Source organism: Botrytis byssoidea (genome assembly GCF_014898295.1).
Source record: "Botrytis byssoidea strain MUCL 94 chromosome Unknown BBYS_028, whole genome shotgun sequence".
Lineage (NCBI taxonomy): Eukaryota > Fungi > Ascomycota > Leotiomycetes > Helotiales > Sclerotiniaceae > Botrytis > Botrytis byssoidea.
Genome location: NW_024065869.1, coordinates 49,269 through 67,731, shown reverse-complemented (window position 1 = coordinate 67,731; position 18,463 = coordinate 49,269). Strand labels below are relative to the sequence as shown.

Sequence of the window (18,463 nt, the reverse complement as noted above, 5' to 3'; positions counted from 1 at the left end):
ACTCGTATAGAAGAATTCATGAGTTAATTGCAACGTACAGAACTGAAAAAATGGTAGACCTGATTTAATTTCAGGATCCTATATACGAGACACGTGACATCTATTCTTATCTACCGCACCAAGCTATAACGTAATTTATCAGCATATAAGCCACTTGAAAACACACCAAAATTAAACCTTTTTTAATATTCTTATTTTAATAATTAATTATTATTTTGAAAAAAAATAGAATAAAAGATAATAATAGAAAATAAACTTTTAATAAATCTAATATTTATTTAAAAATTTCTATTATTTTATAAAGAAAGTGGAAATTGTTATAACGTGGTTTATCAGTGAGTAGGTTATATTAGTGAATGGGTCATTTCGAAAATTATCTAAATTAAGCTTTTTAAAATATTAATATTTTAATAACTAATTATTATTTTCTTAAATAAAAGATTTTAAAAAATAATTAAAATCTAGGTTTTTTATTAATCTAATTTTTATAAAATAATTTTATTATATTCTAAAAAGAAAAGGAAATTATTACAATTTTTGTTATAAAAAATCTATTTTTATAATAATAGTTTTATAAATTCAAATTTCTTAAAACTAATATGATTTTTAATATTCTTATATTGAAATATTTTATATCAAATTTTCAGAAAATTATATTTATAAATAAAGAAAATGCACAATTATACATAGATAAATTTTGTATATAAAATAAGTAATCTATTTATTGATATAACCCACTCACTAATAAACCACGTTAATAGTTATTATAAGAATAATATTTTTATAATAAAAATTATAACAATTTCTACTTTCTAATAAATATTCAAATTTTATAATATTTATATAATTAAATTTTCAAATTTTAAAACTTTATAAAATTATATTATTAAATAAAGAAAGTGTATAGTTATATATAAACGAATTTTGTATGCAAAAAGGGGTAGCTTATATGATAATATAGCTCACATACTGATAAACTACGTTATCAGTTCATAGCTCAAATATCTGCCAGGTGTAACAAGCGTTACATTGTGACGGGGGAATGGTAAACATTCGAATTGCTTTTGCTATCAATCCTGAAGGAGAAGAATCAAAGAAGAGAAACGCAGAATGTATCTTTAAGCATAGAGTATTCTTAGTCCAAACGTCGCTTTTTCGACAGAGCATTCCAAAATTCGCGTCAGTACACAGAGTCGATGAATTCGTGGCAGATGGAAGATCGAGAAGAAATGCAAAATCTGGTAGAAAACATATTGCGAAATCACTAGTCAATGTCAATTAGAGGTAATTTGCTTTAGAAATAGTGAGTTGATCGCATCCTTACACCATATTAATAAGTACCTAGGTAACTAGCAGTAAAAAACTCTCGTCTCATCGTTATCATCAGCAAAACAACTTCTCCAACAATCAGAAAACATTACAGTCTTTGCGCCAACGACTCAGGTGGAAAAAAAAGAAAAAGGAAAAATTCCAAAGCTTGATTAAAAGTTGTCCAAATACGACCAATTATATTTGCAGACATCTTGAGCAAAAATTATCCTTTTCGGGGAGTCGTTATCCCAGAAGAGGTATTATTCGCTTACAAAGGGACATTCCACTTCTACGTTTTTGCCATTCTAATGACTATCTAGCATTCAATCAAATTTTTAACGGTGTTTTCTCAGCAGATTGAATCTGGCGCATGCATGGCATCCATTCAAGTTACATACTTTTTTCCTTGGCAAGACCTATGCTTCAGGAACCATCTAATCCCGCTACCAGGAATAGAGAATTTCTAGAGCATGGCAAATAAACAGACTTCCAGCTTCTCAGCCATATCAACTCTATGCTTGCAATTGACAAGTAATGTTTTGATCTGCTAAAAGTTCATATCTCGAATGACACAATAAGAATGGGTCATCTTCTCCGCAAACTTCTCTCTCGCCCAGGATCTAAATTCATCACCGCCTACACTGCCATCTTTATGTTCCATCTCCCCGTCAAACCTGGATTTACGACTGCAATGCATGGCTTAAAAGCGCTCGAACCTCAGACGCCTTTCACGAGAGATGATATCCCCCCTGTCAAACCTTCGGTGCTCCAGACAGTTATCAAGGTCGATTCATTCCACGTTGAGATGAAGCTCTGAGACCGAAGCATGGCCATATAGAAAGTGAAATTGTATCCAGATACTGGAAAGAGCCGGCATGGAAATTTCGGCTACCGGTACAGTTTGCAGGGCCGAGGAGGTAACTTGGAAAGGGGTTGAAAGTTGCGTATACAGTAGTAGAAAGAAAGTTATGGAGATGATGGGACTGAAAGCTGTGTTGGTTGGCTTCTGCTTTGCTTAGCTGAGTAAAGTGCGATGGGATATGAATGTATCTGGTGAGGGCTGGTTGAGAGACAGTACAGGAGAAGAGGCATTAGACATTCGCAGAGTTTGGTCTGGAAACTAAGAATTTGAGCAATCTTGGAGAATTTAACTAAAAATGGTTTTAAATGATTGTCTGGCCCTGATAGGTTTCCTGCAATATCAATCCGGGAATTGGGCATAAAGTTTCTGTATACTCGGGTATCCAATAGTCAATTGCACTTCGACAATGAACATTCTATTGAGATTTATGCCAACATATATCTTGAATCGTTGGAAAATGAAGGAAATTTGATTTTTGAACCAGGGAATGACATATAACAAGAAATGATTCCTTGAATTTTTGGAATTGTATTCCAGTCCGGATTTTGACAGACATGAAATGAGGGATAAGTAAATATCGAAGCATCTTAGGGAAAATTCATGAGCGTCCCGTTTTTTCAGTCGTGAATGAACTACATGAAACAGTGTGAACATGGATATGATTCGCTAAAGACGGCGTTGACCCCTTTCTGTGCCCGGTTAGTTGATAAAAGGAGAAGCCTCTGATATGAATTATGGTCAAATACTTCCTGCCATGGATGGAATCAGTACAGCTTTAAATACATTTCATACTTATTAGTAGATGAGTGGTTTTTCAATTATTTGAATGTCAACTGAGGACTTGTGAATGTGAATCTTTCCGGCTCCTTAAGCTGATGATCTCTATCTCCAAGCAACTCTTTTGATATAAATACTCTACGACGCCCAGGTTTCAATATGAAGACAAACAAGAATTTCATTTATTCCAAGCTAGAACAAAATTAATTAGAGGCTAGATTACTAGTGGAATCTTGATTCAACATGAACAACCAGCACTACTTACCCCGTCCTGTATATACTGCTAACCCTCCAACTTCCAACCCTCGGACCTTCCAACCTTTCGACGCCACCGGCTGGCTCCTTGACACACAACGACAATACACCCAATCCATCCATTACCAACATCTCCTCTACCAGATATTCCACGCCTCCGATTACTGGTGGAATGAATTTCTCGCGTTCTGCGATGTGTTTCTACGACCCAGATTCTCCCTCTCAAACACAACTGTATGGAATTTCTACAGCACTCCACAAATCCGCGGAATGCGATCGGAGTATTTAACAGCAGGTCGGAGTTTTACAAACGAAACTGGAGAAATTTGTAACTGGTTGGCTTTTTGTCTTAGGGAGTTGAGAAATAATGATATTGAATGGCACTCATATGCTACAATATCTTCATTGGGGACGAGGAGAGAGGAAATTCGAAGTGGCAGACAAAATGAAATTTCGAGTGGAAGAAGAGAGAGAAGAGAGCGAGGACAGGGGGACCCTTATCTTTCGGTAGAATGGTGGTGGAGTGGGGATGTTATAGAGTTTACCTTGAATTAAGGATAAGTCTCACAAGCGATGATGATGATGATAGATTAGTCTCAATTGGGCTTTTATTGTCATGGTGGTAGCCCTTCAGCTGGGGTGGGTGGGAATTAGAGAGTAGTTCAGGTTTCCAGTTAGTGAGCCTTTAGACATCAGACATTAGTATAATGAACGTTGACATTCAGGAATAATGGCTTGTATCAATGACGTCTTCAAGTCCCCTTCAAAGAAAATTACACTCTGTACTTATGATTTAGAATTCATCATGTATATATCAAGGTTCTAGAAATTAATATAGAAATAGACTTTCGACAAGCTTTTTCTAATTTATCGGTACTGTGATATCTTCCCCAGGTTCCAGTACTGCTTCGGGGTTGACAACGGATTGTACAACAGTTGAACTTACAATCGTACCTATCGTCGAAATATATGAAGATCCTTAAGAAATCATCGCGCATTCACAGATCTGTGCCTATCAACAATATCCTAGCAGCTCATTTGCCCCAATGACGTACTTTCTATCCGTATTCTTGAGGAATGATCCAGCCTATGAAGTTTGATTCCTGAAATATGGATTTGATCACTCGTGTCATGAAGCCATATCTACACTTCACTTGAGAGATGTTGAGATCCCATCATAATTTAAACTCCAACAGTATCGAGAATCACTCCCGAAGAAATCGAAAAGATTTTATCAGTGGGAAGCCGTTACGCATATTGATATAGATAAAGAGATTCATAAATAACGGCCCATATATACAAATCTCCATTCGGTTATTGATATTTACAGATCACAAAAAACCTCGGTTGCTTAAGAGTAGACTTCAGAAATACAGGTCTGAAATAAACAAAGAATGACTCGTGAATTCGTGAATATAGTACAAACCGCGTACTCTATATACATGATAATAACATGACTTCATCATCTCCTGCCCCGACTTTTTCCTGTTCCCAGTACCCCATTCATCATTTCCCAAGCTTTTACATGCATCTCCACGTTGCGAATTCTTACAAGAATATGAGATTGAAATAAAAAAACCCGTCCACCATACCTATCACTGAACGCCATACCTTCTTTCACCATCATGCTTCGCTTGAAAATACTGGATGCTCCTTCCCTATTCATCTTCCTTAACCCAATTAACAACTCATTTCATCAGTTCCAAGGTCTTAAGTTCCCGTTCCAAAGAAGTACTCATCGAGTAAATTGATCCCCGCCGGTCCACCGCCCGCTCCGACACCCCCAACTGTCGTAACATCCCCCAAGTTCTCTCCAAATCCCATATCAAATCCACTTAAATCCCAGTCATCTCCCCCGGATCCTTCTGCACCACCATAACCCCCACCCGCATAATTCAAAAAGCTTAATCCCGGTGCATTTTGAAAATCAAAATTATAGGCGTTGCTGTTGCCACCGTTTCCATTGGCAGGATCAAATTGATACATGTCCGGATTTTGACTTTGGCCTGGAGCTGAGGTATATCCTTGCACTGGACTCTGCTGGTTCGGAAAATGGTTTGGATCGAGGTTCATGTTGTTATCTAGATTACTAAATGGAGGTGAGATGGCAAAGTTTGGTGAATTGATTTGTGAAGAATTGGAATCATTTCTGTAGGTTTCAAATTCCGTCTTCACTGCGTTATTCGAGCCCGTGCCATTTCTCGAAGTTGGCCTTTCGTTCGCAAAATTATTTCTGGGTTGATTATTGACAGATGTCTCCCTAGAGTGTCCTTTCGTGCCAGTTGGAGGAGGTTGAGGAGTAAAAAGATCATTGAGGCCCATGTCGAACTGAGGCTTCGGGCGATTGGACTGTGGCGGTTTTCGAAGCCGAGAACTGTTGGCATTGAAGTAATCATCTGGCTGTGATTGTAGGTGATGTTGTCCACCAGTATGATGGGGACGTCTTGAATGAAGTCCCTGCTGAGCCCCGGAGCCGAAACCAGTAGTAGACATGCACATCTGAACCGTGGCTTTGGACATGCGGTCAAAAGCATCTCGACATGCTTCAGCCGGAGGACATTTATCCATTAGATCCCCAAGGACAGACGTTGCGGCCAAAATTGTAAAGTCAACTTCATCCATTGTCTGAAATCACAATTAGTAACCAATTGAATGAATAAGATAATATATGAAAACCTACCAGACGACTTCTGACAACCTGAGAGTGCCAAATTGCATACAGGAATGAGATACCAGCCATGAACAAATGATGAGTAGCCAGGAAAGTATAATTGACAAGTCGCACTCGATGCAACTGTCTATACAATCTCAGAACTCTCTGTCCCGCCTCGGCAACTTTCAAAAAGACCCTTTCCTCATCTTCTCTTAGCTCCACATTATGTATACTGGGACTTTCGACCTCTTCACTGGTGCTAAATTCTCCTTCAAACATTGGTGGCACACTCAAGCTTTGTCTATACAGCATAATAACACATTGCCAATAATTGAGCTCCAAAAAGTCTACTGAGAACTCTACACCCATGTCCCGTTTGGTAGGAGCCGATGTTTTCCATTCCCAGAGGCGTTTGTCGATGTCAATACGCCAAGAACGGAAGCTATCGAATTTCACCAGGAAAGGAGATGGTAGTTGAGTATGCATGAAAGGATTGCGTAAATTTGCACCACCCGCTCGCGCATGCAATGCTTGTTGATGCTGCAACACCTGTAGAATTTCGGATTGTAGCAGTCTCAGGCGAAAGTAGTGATATGCCACATGCTTGTAACTTGATCCACCAACACCTGGGTCTTGCAGACCAGCAGGTGTGATATATTTGTCGTCGAGCAATGAAGGGAATTCTGTTGTCACCACTTGATCGGTAATTCCAAATGGTCTTCCAACGCACGTGGAAACAAGTCGATCAAAGGAGTATGTGCACCACCACAGTCTTCTCCTATAATCCCGGATATATTCACGACGGCCTCGTTCTCGCATCGTACGCTCTCGATGCAATCTTGCAGTCTCCGCGTCTTCGTTCTTTACTCCAGGTACTTCCAATTTTGGAACTTCAATATCCTTTCCATCTTCGTAATGCAGACCTAGATCAACTGCTAAGCGGACCGCTACTCCAATAATGTACCACAAACCAGGAGCCACAGGTCTCAATAACGCGAATCCTGCCAGGAGTAGAACAGCTTGGAGTTCCTCCAAACCGCCACCGAAACCATCGACTCTATCCACCGAAGAACTGAGGCATGCTTCGAGATGAACGATTGCTGAGGCGTGATATTCCTCAGGCTGGCTTTGTTTCCCACTGGTTATGCGCTTTGATTTGTCGCCATTAATCGTCTTTTCCGCCTCTTCTCGTGCGCCCGAATCACCAAGGAAAATTCCAGCGCCAATGGCAAACACAATGTTGAGCATATAGAGTTCTCGAGGCGTCCTGATCTTTGTATCCCCAGTCGCATACGCCTCCTCAAACATTTTCATGAATTCTCCTCGATGTAATATAGGTATTTGAGGATTTGCATGCTCAAAATAGAAGTCCACCAATCTCTTTCCAACATCCTTATCAGGGAAAGGGGCTTGTTTAATGGTAGGTTTTGTATGTAGGCCAAAGAATGAATCACGCATCGAAGTCCCCCCTTGTGCGGCAGCTTTCGAATTTCCTGCTGGTCGTGAAGGCCTCACACCACTATGATCACTAGCAGCACCAGAAACTGAAGATCTTACTGCTGCAAACACCACTCTTGCGAACGATATGCCGGATGTTGAGCCCAAGTATCTCTTATCTGAAGCTCCTTGGACGGAAACACTCTCAATATTTGACATCAATTTGTTCACCTTCTCGGATTCGTCCTGCCTCTTGTTCCATGTCGCCTCATCTTGCGCCTTTTTTCGCAAAAGAGCCGTATCCCCATTGAATGCTGATCTGCCATCATCACTGGGAGTCTGCACTGCCGCAGGATCTGTCCCTGGTTTTGGGGAGTGTTCCAGAACTTCGGCTGGCGCAAATGGAATGTTGTTTTGTAGTAGCAAGGATTCAAGGTGTGCTGTTCTCGTCTCAAGATAGTACACATAACTGTTATAGTTGGGTATTAGCATTCAAAATTCCATCACCAATTCTCATGAAAAGAAAAAGATAAGAAGGTTCACCTCCTAGGAATTTCCCTCTTGGTGATCGGATCATAGCCCACACATTTATGCCCCGCCTTCTCGCAACTTGCACAACTGGGTAAATTCTGATCGCATTTATTCTTCCTCAATCGACATCTGTTACACGCGCTGACATTGCGAAAACTGCTACTCTGTCCCGCCTTACCACCGACAGTTGCCTCAGCCTTCACTGGTATTGGTTCCGCAGGTACAATTTCCTCTGCCGCAATTTTTGGGCTACCATTCTTGACTAGCGGAGTGGATATACTAGGAGGCTCTGGAGGACTTTGTCTCGCTCGTTTGTTCGGGTAACCACTTGCGCTCGTAGGCGGCGAGTGGGGGTTCATCGTTCTATCGTCTTCTCAATGTCGTCGGATCCGCATTCGCTGTGTCTTCTGCGCAATGGGAAAATATCGAGGATGAATTCTGTTGTTAAAAATTGCAATCGCGCATGCGATTGAGTGTATTGACCCTTAATTCTGTCTATTCTCTCTCATCCTGCTCTTTCTCAACCTCCGACTTTGCGATTGTGTAATGTTAAATTCCCACTCTCCAATACGATCGCTCCGTAATCTTTCCGGCCCTCTCGGCGAAAATGTCAGATGTTTTCGTTATCGCAGTTTCAAGAGAGCGTTCCTTTCCAGTGTTCGAGAGATCTTTTTGTATCAATGCAACATTATTGAACGAGAGCCGCCTCTTCCTCTAGAATATGCGTGGGGTTTACCTTTACCCGTGATTCAAAATGTACACACCTAGAGTAGATGCAAAAAAAATCCATGGATTGAACATTTCACGGTGCCTAGGCTCAGGCTAGGGTCGATAATGCCACTCCCACTCAATGGCACTGATAGATAGATAGGCGATTGATGGAGCTGAATGATAAGAGCTTCGACCAATTGAATACCATCATCCACTGATTACTCCATACCTGGTTCATCTTATTTGTACACGGAAGGTGGGTACGGAACTCTATCAGCACTGTTGACTCGATAGCATCGAGTAAAGCTTTGCTTTGCGGCGTGGGATATCTAATCGATCGAGGATTACTTGCTTTCAGAGGTGAGAGGGTAGTAAAAGGGGCGTCACACTAAGTAATCGGTAAAATTGATCAATAAAGGGAAGGACTGAAGTACATATTTCATTTCAGACATTCATTCAATGTTTGTTCAAATCAAATTATTTGAAGGATTGATATATAAACAAGTAGCCCCCCATGTCATCGACAGGAATCATAAAACTACCTAAACGCCAGATAATATGCAAGCCAAGCCAACCGTTGATTCTTCCAAGTCAGCCGAAAAAATAATCTGCAATTGGAACCGCAGTCCGGCGGTCCATCCCTAGTAGGTAGTGCGATAATGATATTTCCCTTTTGTCGAAACTCCTACCGTCCTTGTAGTGCAAAGAACTAAATACCGTTTTTGCAAACGACCCAATTATGTATAGCACCATAACCCCAATTACGCCCAAAATAAAACCTAATATAAATACCATCACCGTGATGTATAACGCTCAAAGGCATGAAGGGATATCTAACGTCGAAATAAGAACCCCACGGAAATTGCCCAAGATGGCCCAAAATGCTTTTTATACAGATGCCTTCCCGAAAGCAGTCTTCAAGAATAGAATTGTTCGAAAAGAAATCTCATAAGTCGTGAATGTGTAGGAAAGGTGACCGCAATGTCGTCTAATGTTCGACAATGATGTGTCTTGGCTCGGCGCCAGCGGCGATGCCAGTATCAGGAGCACAATGATCAAGCATTGCATCATCGAATGCTTGCTCATGGTCCTCTTCACTCTTCTCGTCAACATCCATTCTTCCTCCCTTGTCAGTCATGTAGAGACTGATAACAGCACCAATCATAGCAATGATAGCACTGCACCACCACGCAAGACCAGAGTAACCTAAGCTAGCACCAGCCGACAAGAGGAAACCTGAGACCGTCGGGCCAAAGGCTCTGGAAATACTGGCAGTTGATGCTGCAACACCGTTGATGGTGCCCAACATCAGAAGCGACGGTGCCGAATTAGTCAACAGAATAGCATTGCTTGGATAGGTCATTGTCGAGAAAGTGCATTTCCAGATGACAACCGCATACAAACCAATCATTTTAAGATTCTCTGGGAGTAAGACCAAGTAGGGTGTTACAATATAGAGGATTGGATAAGAAATTGCCATGGTTCTGAACAAGTTCAAAGCTCCCAGTCGTCGAACAACGATTGGGAATAAGAAAATTGTAGCAATCATCGAATATAATCCTTGGACCGAAAGAACCACGCCGACATCTGAAGAGCTCATTCCATATGTACCGACGAACTTAAAGGGCAATTGAGGTTCTGGGAATGGTGGAGCATCGTCCTCTTTTTTGTAGGAAAGCATCGTTGGAAGCATGGAATCGAAAGTCATTGTGTGGCTGGAAATCTCGGGTCAGTTACTCAATTCGTATGGTCGTGCAGCTGGAGAAACGTGAAACAGGTGAACTTACTAAGCCAAGATACCATAACCGATAATATTGATGACGACCTGTCTCGTAAAAGCCTTCGTTGCTGCAGGTTTAGTTCTTGCAGGAACAACAAATTGATCATGTGCATTCAAATCCAGGGTTTCTTGCGGGTCCTTAGAAGTCACAGTCGACGTAAGAGTAGGTGACCCTTGGGTTGTTCGATATCCTGGCGGCTGATCCTCTGAATCACCATTCAACAACGAAAGTATCTCGTCAGACTCTGCCACCTTTTCGCATCGACTATTCTTTAATTCGGCGCATCGTGTGAATTTACTGAGAATCCATTTTCCTGCTTCTAATCCGGGATCCCGTCGGTATTTCTTCTCCGAGTGCGTTTCTTCCAAAAATAAGATTCCGACAATTACTCCGCAAGTTACCACAACTGTACAAACGAGATTGGGAAGTAAGTAAGGGAACTTTTCCCAAATCGATCCTTGCTGAAATGTTCCTGGCCAATTGACTACGGGTCTCGCCAGTGCACCTCCAAGGGACGGGCCTAATATGGATCTGCAGATTGCAACGTTAGTATAAAATTGTTGAGAGCTGACAAGAGCTGACAGTTAGTTCGAACTCACCCGAGACACCAAACGAATGGCATGATTGTATATGCGCGAGCTATGACTTGTCAGAACGAGGCTCCGAAACCCAAAGTGATAGATCACTTACGCTGATGTTCTTTCACCGTCACCATCTCGGCCACAGTAGTCTGTAAAACGCCAATATTTCTAGAAGAAGCAATTCGTCAGATTTTATTGCCTCAAACAATAAAAAGGGGGGCGGAAGCATGGATCCATACCCGTTCAATAGACCACCCAGCGCGCGTGCCAACAATGCTGTTGGCAGATTGGGCGAGAATCCAAAGATGAGCATACTCAAAGCCGTACCCGCAAGCCCGGTAAGCAGAACTGGTTTTCGTCCGATTTTATCACTCAGTCGACCCCAAGCCACTCCAGACGAGAATTCTGCGAAAGCGAAAGCCGATGTGACCATGCCACAGTACATGAAGATTTGAGCATCGTTGTCGGTAATGTGGAAATCTTTGACCATGAAATATATATAGGGGAAAATGCTCATGAAGGCAATGGGTTCGCAAATCCGACATAGTGCTAGAGGATGGATATCAGTGATTGTACAGTTGAAATAATTACTGCAATACTGCTGCTGTATAAGTCACAATGATAGTTACACAAACGTACCCAGGATTGTCATTTGCTTCGTGGGGAATGGAGGGGTCCGCCTCCGCGCTCCCGTCTGTCCTGCCGCGGATTGCATGTCCGCTATCTCTTCTGTAAAGCTTCGATAGGGAATTGTGAGTTGAAGTGGTTGTTTAGATAAGTATCGTAGTAGATTTGATTGTTTGAAAGAACTTGACGAGAATGTAAAATTTGGGGAAAATTCGGCGTTTCAAAAGGTGGAAGTATGTTTATATATTGTTCGATCCTTCCAAATATAATTTCTAGTTTTGCTTTATGTAGTGCAATCAAACTTTATATGATTGATTTGGGTAGATGCATGAGCAATATGTAGTTAGAGAAAAGCAAATACGTGCAGCAGGTCTTTGCTTTACCGTGAAAGAAGAAAAGAAAAGAGTTGTGGGATCGAAATGTTCAAAAAGTCGATGAGTAGCAGGGCAAGAAATATGTAGCTGACCGCTGGATGGAGACCTTTAGAAGCACAATCAGACGTAGCGGGTAGTAGCGGCGCCGACTTTAATACATATCTGATTACTGGTACTGGTATGGTATGGTATTAACATTAAGCGGTGACGAACTTGCTACATTACTGTCGTGGCTCATCCCTCCCTTGCTAAGGCCTGTTGAGCGAGCGAGCGTTGTCTCTATGGGGCAGCGCACATAGGTTTGGGCCTTCGAGCTAGAAGCCGTGTATGATTATGAGTGAGAACGACGGTACTACCGTACCCACACGTCCCGGCAATTGGCTCCGTGACCCGTTGGGCTAAAGATGAGGGAGAATTTTAAAGAGGGAAGATTATTTAGAAATTATTGTTTGCAGGCAACTCACATGGAGGAAACCCTGCCCTGTCACAACTTGAGTGGATTAGGTCTTGGGTTCAGTAGCGTCGTGGATCAGGGAAAAAAAGGATAGTGACCATGGCTCGATTTGCAGGGGCTGTGGCATTTCTTACTTGCGGCGGCGGTGTGAATGGTGGAGGAAAATGTGAAAGTTTGAAAATGCTTGGGCTTTAATGACACTGCCATAGTGTCATCATCATAACATGTTTTGTTTTGCTTCTGCTGGTGGAGCGTGAGTGTTGCCGTTATGCCAAAACAGGTATTAGATGCCAGTTCTCTTCACACACACTAGGGCTCATTCTCTATAGATGCATTCTTAGAGCTTCTCAACTTCAGTTACCTACATGGAGACAATGGCATGATGTTATCATCCCATCTATCCATTTGTTACATTACATGCATTCTATTTATTGGGTGTGAAGATCACCCCGGAAAACACTTCGACAAGGCAGGGAAGGGAATACAACCTGGACAGACATCATCAAGTGTGCTGTGCTACTTTCCTTTCTGTAGTCTTGAACGGAAAGGTGTAAGTAATATTGTGTTGTATTATTCCAACTGCAGTCGATGTGCAAAAAGTAATGATACTCTAACCTTCAGCTTTTTCCCTCCCTCGTGTTCGCTTTGGGCATTTCGACTACTGCCAAGCTTTATAAAATGGAGTGCTAGATGCGATGATTAAGCCCCAGAAAAGCTTCATTTGGCTCATACGTCGGTAATCCATTTGCTGTAGAAGGCCAAACTTGGAATATACTTTATCATGGCCTTCGAAAGCAAGAGGTCTGAGTGGTTAGTGCGTGTAATCACAGGTGCGGGGGTTGATTTCCAGGTTGATTTCCTTCCTCATCCAATTATTAAAGTCACAACAGAGGGCGCGCTGAACGGAAGCAAGAGCCTTAACGTTCAACCCCACGACAGCTGATACCAAATGACATTCCGATGAGTCCAGGTGCTTCTTCACTCAAGGTTTCCTTCAGGGCTCAAGCTTTTCCCTGCATGGCCTCCGTGTCATGTAAAGCAATATTAAAAGTTGGCTTACAGTATGTGTTGCGGGCAGCTACATCATTCGCCGGCTTTCCACAGTTTTGTTGCATTCTCAAATTTCGATATCGTGAAGATTACAATTGTTTATCATTCGGTTGCATTGCCGCTAGATACCACCCTACATCTCACCTAGAAGTTCCAAGGGCCTAAAAGTCAGCAATTGTTGTCAAGGCGCGAAGAAAGAACTATTTCCGAAGATCAAATAGAAGCTAATGGTAGGGTTACTATTGGTACGCACATCGGTTGCTATACCGTGACTTACTGCCTCTGACTCTGTAGCTCTTTCCATGGTGATTGCCCGCGAACAAGAGGTATATCCACAACAGCTCCATTATGGAAGTGGTCATGTTACATAGAGAATAGCAAAACTAGGATAAAGCATGGCTACCCTGCCTGCTGAAAAGATAGAGACTTGGTTTTGTCGTATCTAATTGGGATTTACTGGGGATCTTGTCCCGAGACCCAGAGCAGTGGAATATGCCCTGTTTTAGCCCTGTACTCGACTCGGCCCTGTCGATTTCTAATCTTTTGTGCCTCGCTAACTAACTTACTCGGATAAGATCTATTGATAGATTAGCAATCCGACCAGGCGGCCTTGCAAATCAAATGACTTACCTACGGTGTTTTCGATTCAAGATTTGATCATTACTAGTCAGGGGTATTTGACCCAAAGGAAATGGAAAAGACACAAAACGGCAAGATGATGGGATCCCCATGGATGATAATAGAAGAAAAGAGCAGGGTAAAAAAAGTATGGTAACACAAGAAGATCCCCGGTAGCTATTCCTTGTAGTGTAGCTTGCCCGCTTTACTTGATCGGAGGGGGTTTTCGTATTTGTACTCTTGAAATGTAGCTTGGAAAGATACATGTCTTCACAAAGGGTACAGATGATCTGGTTTCGATCTCTAAGCAAATGTGGCAGGACGGGATAGGTTGAAGAGAATTGTAGCAGCAGTAACGTAATGCTTAATATACTCAAGGTAACGATGATCTATCACCGAGTGCTATATGTATGTTTGTATGCTACATATATGTATGTAGGTGTCCTCAAGCCTCTGTTGGTTCTTCGTTGGCTATAGTAAGCGTAAGCTGCGTTTAACAACTTCGAGAGAAGTTACTTCTTGAAAATTGCAGGGACCAGTAAGAAATTGGATTCCGAGTCACAAAGTTACTTTTCTTAGCTCACTTTATGTTACCCTATACAGCAAGTGGCAGAATTCTCAAAGTCTATTCGTGTAGATCGAACAAGCTGCGAGATGCAAGTAGCACGAAAGTAAACTCGGATTTATTTTCCGTCTTGCACTAAATACGTCAATTGTCGAAGCAACATCCATACAAGAATCTCCGTCAATAGGTCAAGGATCGGGTCTCTCTAGGAAGACCGTTGGTGCCGCGGAATCGGGACACAGGAACATGGATTAGAGAAGAAATGAAAGCTTCCTCGAATGTTCCATTCGAAAGGAAATGAGCCTTAGCGCCTTCGCGTCCTTGGAAGTTTGTTTCGCATACGAAGATAGAGCCAAATGACAAGGTTTATGCAACTTAATTTTCAATGGGTCAAACAACTAGGGGAAATGAAAAATTGGATCGATTGGATTGGATCGAAGCCAACTCGCAGCAAGCCGAAAAAGCCATATGAAAGAAAACCGGTCCTTGCCACGTTTTGTTGTGGCACCCCATCTTCGATAATGACGATCATTATAGGGGGTGCCGTAGCTGGAAGGCTGGTAGAAGGGTTCAAAGAATTTCAAGGTCAGGCATGGTTTCCTTAGTGGAGCACCCTCAGCTACATTTTAAGATAAAAGGGGCTCAAGCAGAAGCAGTTTGTAACTAATAACTCTAGTAGCAAAGGCTAAAAGATGGTGTGCTTGTTCCAAGATCAGAAAGCAGGCCAAGGTTGGCTGATTGGTATCAGAGAGCTTCGCGGAAGTTGTTCCTAGACCCGTAGCGAGTAAATCCGAACGAATGATGTTACGAATTCGATGGTTTGCCATCTAAAAAAACTTTCGAGTGGTGTGGTTTAATATTTGGCGTGGTCGTGCAAAAGTTTGAACTGTACCTGTTTCGGGCCATTCCTTGACGCTTACCGGCGCAGGATAAGTGTTCCGAACTTCCCATTCAGCTTTTTTCTCTTGGGTATGCGTTACACAAATATCAAGTTGGCCAAAATTTCTTGCAGTATTCGCAATTTTGACGCCGAGGGGTTTAACGAAGCGATGAAGGGGTACAAAAGCCTCAATAGACGCGTTGTATTCTAGAAGGAAAAAAAGGATCCGGCACTGGTTCTATGGATCTACTTATCGATCCATTCATACACATCATACACATCGCACTTTCGGTTTTTTTTCTAACCCCAATGTCTCACAACTTCATCCATTTTTTCTATTCACCTTCTTATATTCGTAAAGTATCGCCCAAGTTCCCAACAAACAACAACGCTGTTCCCTGAATATACAGAATGATTCTCAGTTCCCACCCAACATTCAATTCCCGAGAACAATATCTGTGTAACTCACTGTCTATTTATTTGAAAAGACCAATGAAATTGTTAATCTCGAATTGATACACCGCCAGTTGTAAGTTCTCGTTCCTGCGATAGTTTTCCTTTTTCCTCAAATCTCGATGTTGTTCAATAGATTCACGCCACAATCCAAGGGGTTGTTTGATTTGATGATTGTATTGCCTCGCGGAATTTCGGATGTCGAATTCTGAGTGGTACTGTTGGTATATGCACTTATGTTTCTCAAGTACTCTATTTGCTCATGTTACGATTTGGAGGGGTCACAGGATTCTCGGAAATATCTATCCTGCATCGTTTGCTAAGTAATAATCCTGTGGTTTTTCTTTTTTTCGGGTGCAAAATGAAGATCCCGGAGACCCGCGGACACCACTTTTGGGAGACATTTTTGGATTGCGACCTCCTACAGACCTATATGACTGCTGCAATGTCGCGCACTACAAGAGATGCATCTGAGATTTGTGGCGTGGTACTTAGGCTTTGAAGTCAAAATCTTACTATCCACTCAAAGATCTTCATGTGTCCTTATTTCTTGCCCATTGAAGAAAGTATTCCGATGGTTGAGACTCCGGACAGAGTCAAAAAAAATCATTCCATGGGTTGGGGAAGTCATCCGGCGCATCGAACGTGCATTGCAGCGGCTACGCACATTGCAGCCCAGTCATATATCAGCAGTACCGAAAAAATTCTATCAGTGGATCGTGATACGTCAAAATAACATTGACCGTCCTCGATCTTGACTGAATAGATTTGCGGCACTGCATCGAGATGCGGCATCAAGAGACAATTCTCCAGCCAATTGGACCCCTCAAGTATCTGATGGCATGGGTTGGCTAATGTGCTCGTTTGGGCACTCGCTATAACATGTAGCGATGCTGTACCCAAAACGTATCTTTTGTACGTATACTTTGGGAATTTACACACATTTCAATCTCTACAAAGTTGATGGCTTGCAGATGCAAGATGCACCGTTACCAACTTCAAAATTACACTGCATCTACCCATGTAGCCCTGCATATGCATCGAAGGTTACTCCTTCTCCGTTCTCTTTTCAATCCCGTATCACAACCACGCATTTAGACCATATTGGCCAGTATTAGTAGTAAAAACGGGGGTTTTGGACCACGAGGTGTACAAAGTTGGGCGTCATTTCCTATAGCACTATAAGCAGTAAGGTTTTGACAGACCACTTACAGCTATGTGTCGGCTTAGAGCGGATTCTAACCCCACTCAAATGGAACGATTCCTTCGCACAGGGTGACGTTCTCATAGTACTCCTTCTGATGCATTCATGGTCAGACGGGTCGCTTGCTGGGTGTATCATTGCAGATACCTTAAAGTGGAAGTCTCCTCGCTTCGCTAGGTCCATATCCAGATTCCTGGCATGAGGATATCCCAAACGCAAGTTACTGTTACAGCGGAAAGGCACAGCCTTACAGGAAATCCCTGGACAGACCGCACGTCATGCATAGGTTACTTACTGATACCGAGTTTTATCCAAGAACTTGAACCAATCATCCCTTGAACGCAGGGACTGCGCCCTTCTCACCGAGTTCTTGACCGCACTCACGTCTCAGTGCCTTACTCAAACTTTAATATTGCCCCCTATTAAGTGAGTGGGGGTATGATATGTTGTGTTTCATGGGCAAATTTCAGTCTCCATGATGACTCGGAAGGTGATTCCATCTTCCCCATCGAAAGATAAATTTGTATGACCGCCGAAGACAAAATGTATGTACCCAATCTGACTGATGCAACTATTGACTGGTAACGGGATCCCTTGGAGATTCTTAATCTGGTATCACACGATAAATCATACGTGGAAGATTTCTCCCGCACCTAAGCATCTTACAATACTTCTCGATGAATGAAAATCGAATTCATTGGGGAAACGGACGAGAATGGATACAAATTGAGGATCATATGATTTTCACCCAAAACCTGCAAAGCTGAGCACATCAGCATAACAGCGATTTAAGGCTTTCGCTCTACATGAAGGATGCCCATCAGATCACATTCCAGTTCTCAGATCCCTTGTATATAACGTTGAAGTCCATGCAATAATGATAGAATTGGGCAATATCGGAATTGCTGCGGTACACCGGCTATGTATGAAAATCCACAACCAACGGAATAATAAAATGGCTTCCTTGGGATAAATTTCCGACGGCTCTACCCCTTCCACTTTTCTCGACGTTGAAATGGAGGATTGACGTAGTATTGGATTGTAATCTTTCCGAAGTACTGTAAGCAAGATTCGATTAGAAATAACAGGAGCCCTTGAACCGAAGTTTATATCACGTGATTGATATCAAGTGACCTTGGCATCAGTGGCTCGGCAGGTATAAATAAGCAAAATCTATAGCAGCCTGAGGCAAAGTCCGAAATACGGATTCACATCGGATCGCCTTACCCTTGAAAGGGCTGCATCATCCAGCATCTGGCGGGGCAATCATAAGCCTGGAACCACCAAAAGAGTAATAGAAATCACATCAAGACACCAGGATTGATCAATATTTCTTCAT

The 18,463-nt window shown here is 42.1% G+C and overlaps 3 protein-coding genes across 3 annotated transcripts; 1 reads left to right on the top strand and 2 right to left on the bottom strand.

Moving 5' to 3' along the window:
- Positions 1-3,193: 3,193 nt before the first annotated feature.
- On the top strand, positions 3,194-3,760 carry EAE97_010453 (uncharacterized protein; the record flags this gene model as incomplete). The annotated part of the gene is made up of 1 exon (XM_038880968.1): positions 3,194-3,760. The coding sequence occupies one exon, from the start codon at positions 3,194-3,196 to the stop codon at positions 3,758-3,760; it is 567 nt and encodes a 188-aa protein (XP_038728086.1).
- An 820-nt stretch (positions 3,761-4,580) lies between these two features.
- On the bottom strand, positions 4,581-8,845 carry EAE97_010452 (uncharacterized protein). Its single transcript, XM_038880967.1, has 3 exons — positions 7,839-8,845; positions 5,886-7,764; positions 4,581-5,830 (listed from the first exon to the last, which is right to left on the bottom strand). Exons 1-3 carry the CDS (start codon positions 8,183-8,185, stop codon positions 4,916-4,918), a joined length of 3,141 nt encoding a protein of 1,046 aa, XP_038728085.1. The 5' UTR covers positions 8,186-8,845; the 3' UTR covers positions 4,581-4,915.
- A 680-nt stretch (positions 8,846-9,525) lies between these two features.
- EAE97_010451 (uncharacterized protein) lies at positions 9,526-11,614 on the bottom strand (the record flags this gene model as incomplete). Its single annotated transcript, XM_038880966.1, has 6 exons — positions 9,526-10,252; positions 10,325-10,849; positions 10,918-10,957; positions 11,009-11,067; positions 11,139-11,448; positions 11,539-11,614. 6 exons carry the CDS (start codon positions 11,612-11,614, stop codon positions 9,526-9,528), a joined length of 1,737 nt encoding a protein of 578 aa, XP_038728084.1.
- Between the last annotated feature and the right edge of the window lie 6,849 nt (positions 11,615-18,463).

Coding starts and splice junctions, on each gene's coding strand:
- EAE97_010452 (XM_038880967.1), bottom strand. CDS start 8,185: ATGAACCCCCACTCGCCGCCTACGAGCGCAAGTGGTTACCCGAACAAA. Junction 7,765..7,838: donor AAGAGGGAAATTCCTAGGAG/GTGAACCTTCTT, acceptor CAACTATAACAG/TTATGTGTACTATCTTGAGA. Junction 5,831..5,885: donor AGGTTGTCAGAAGTCGTCTG/GTAGGTTTTCAT, acceptor TTGTGATTTCAG/ACAATGGATGAAGTTGACTT.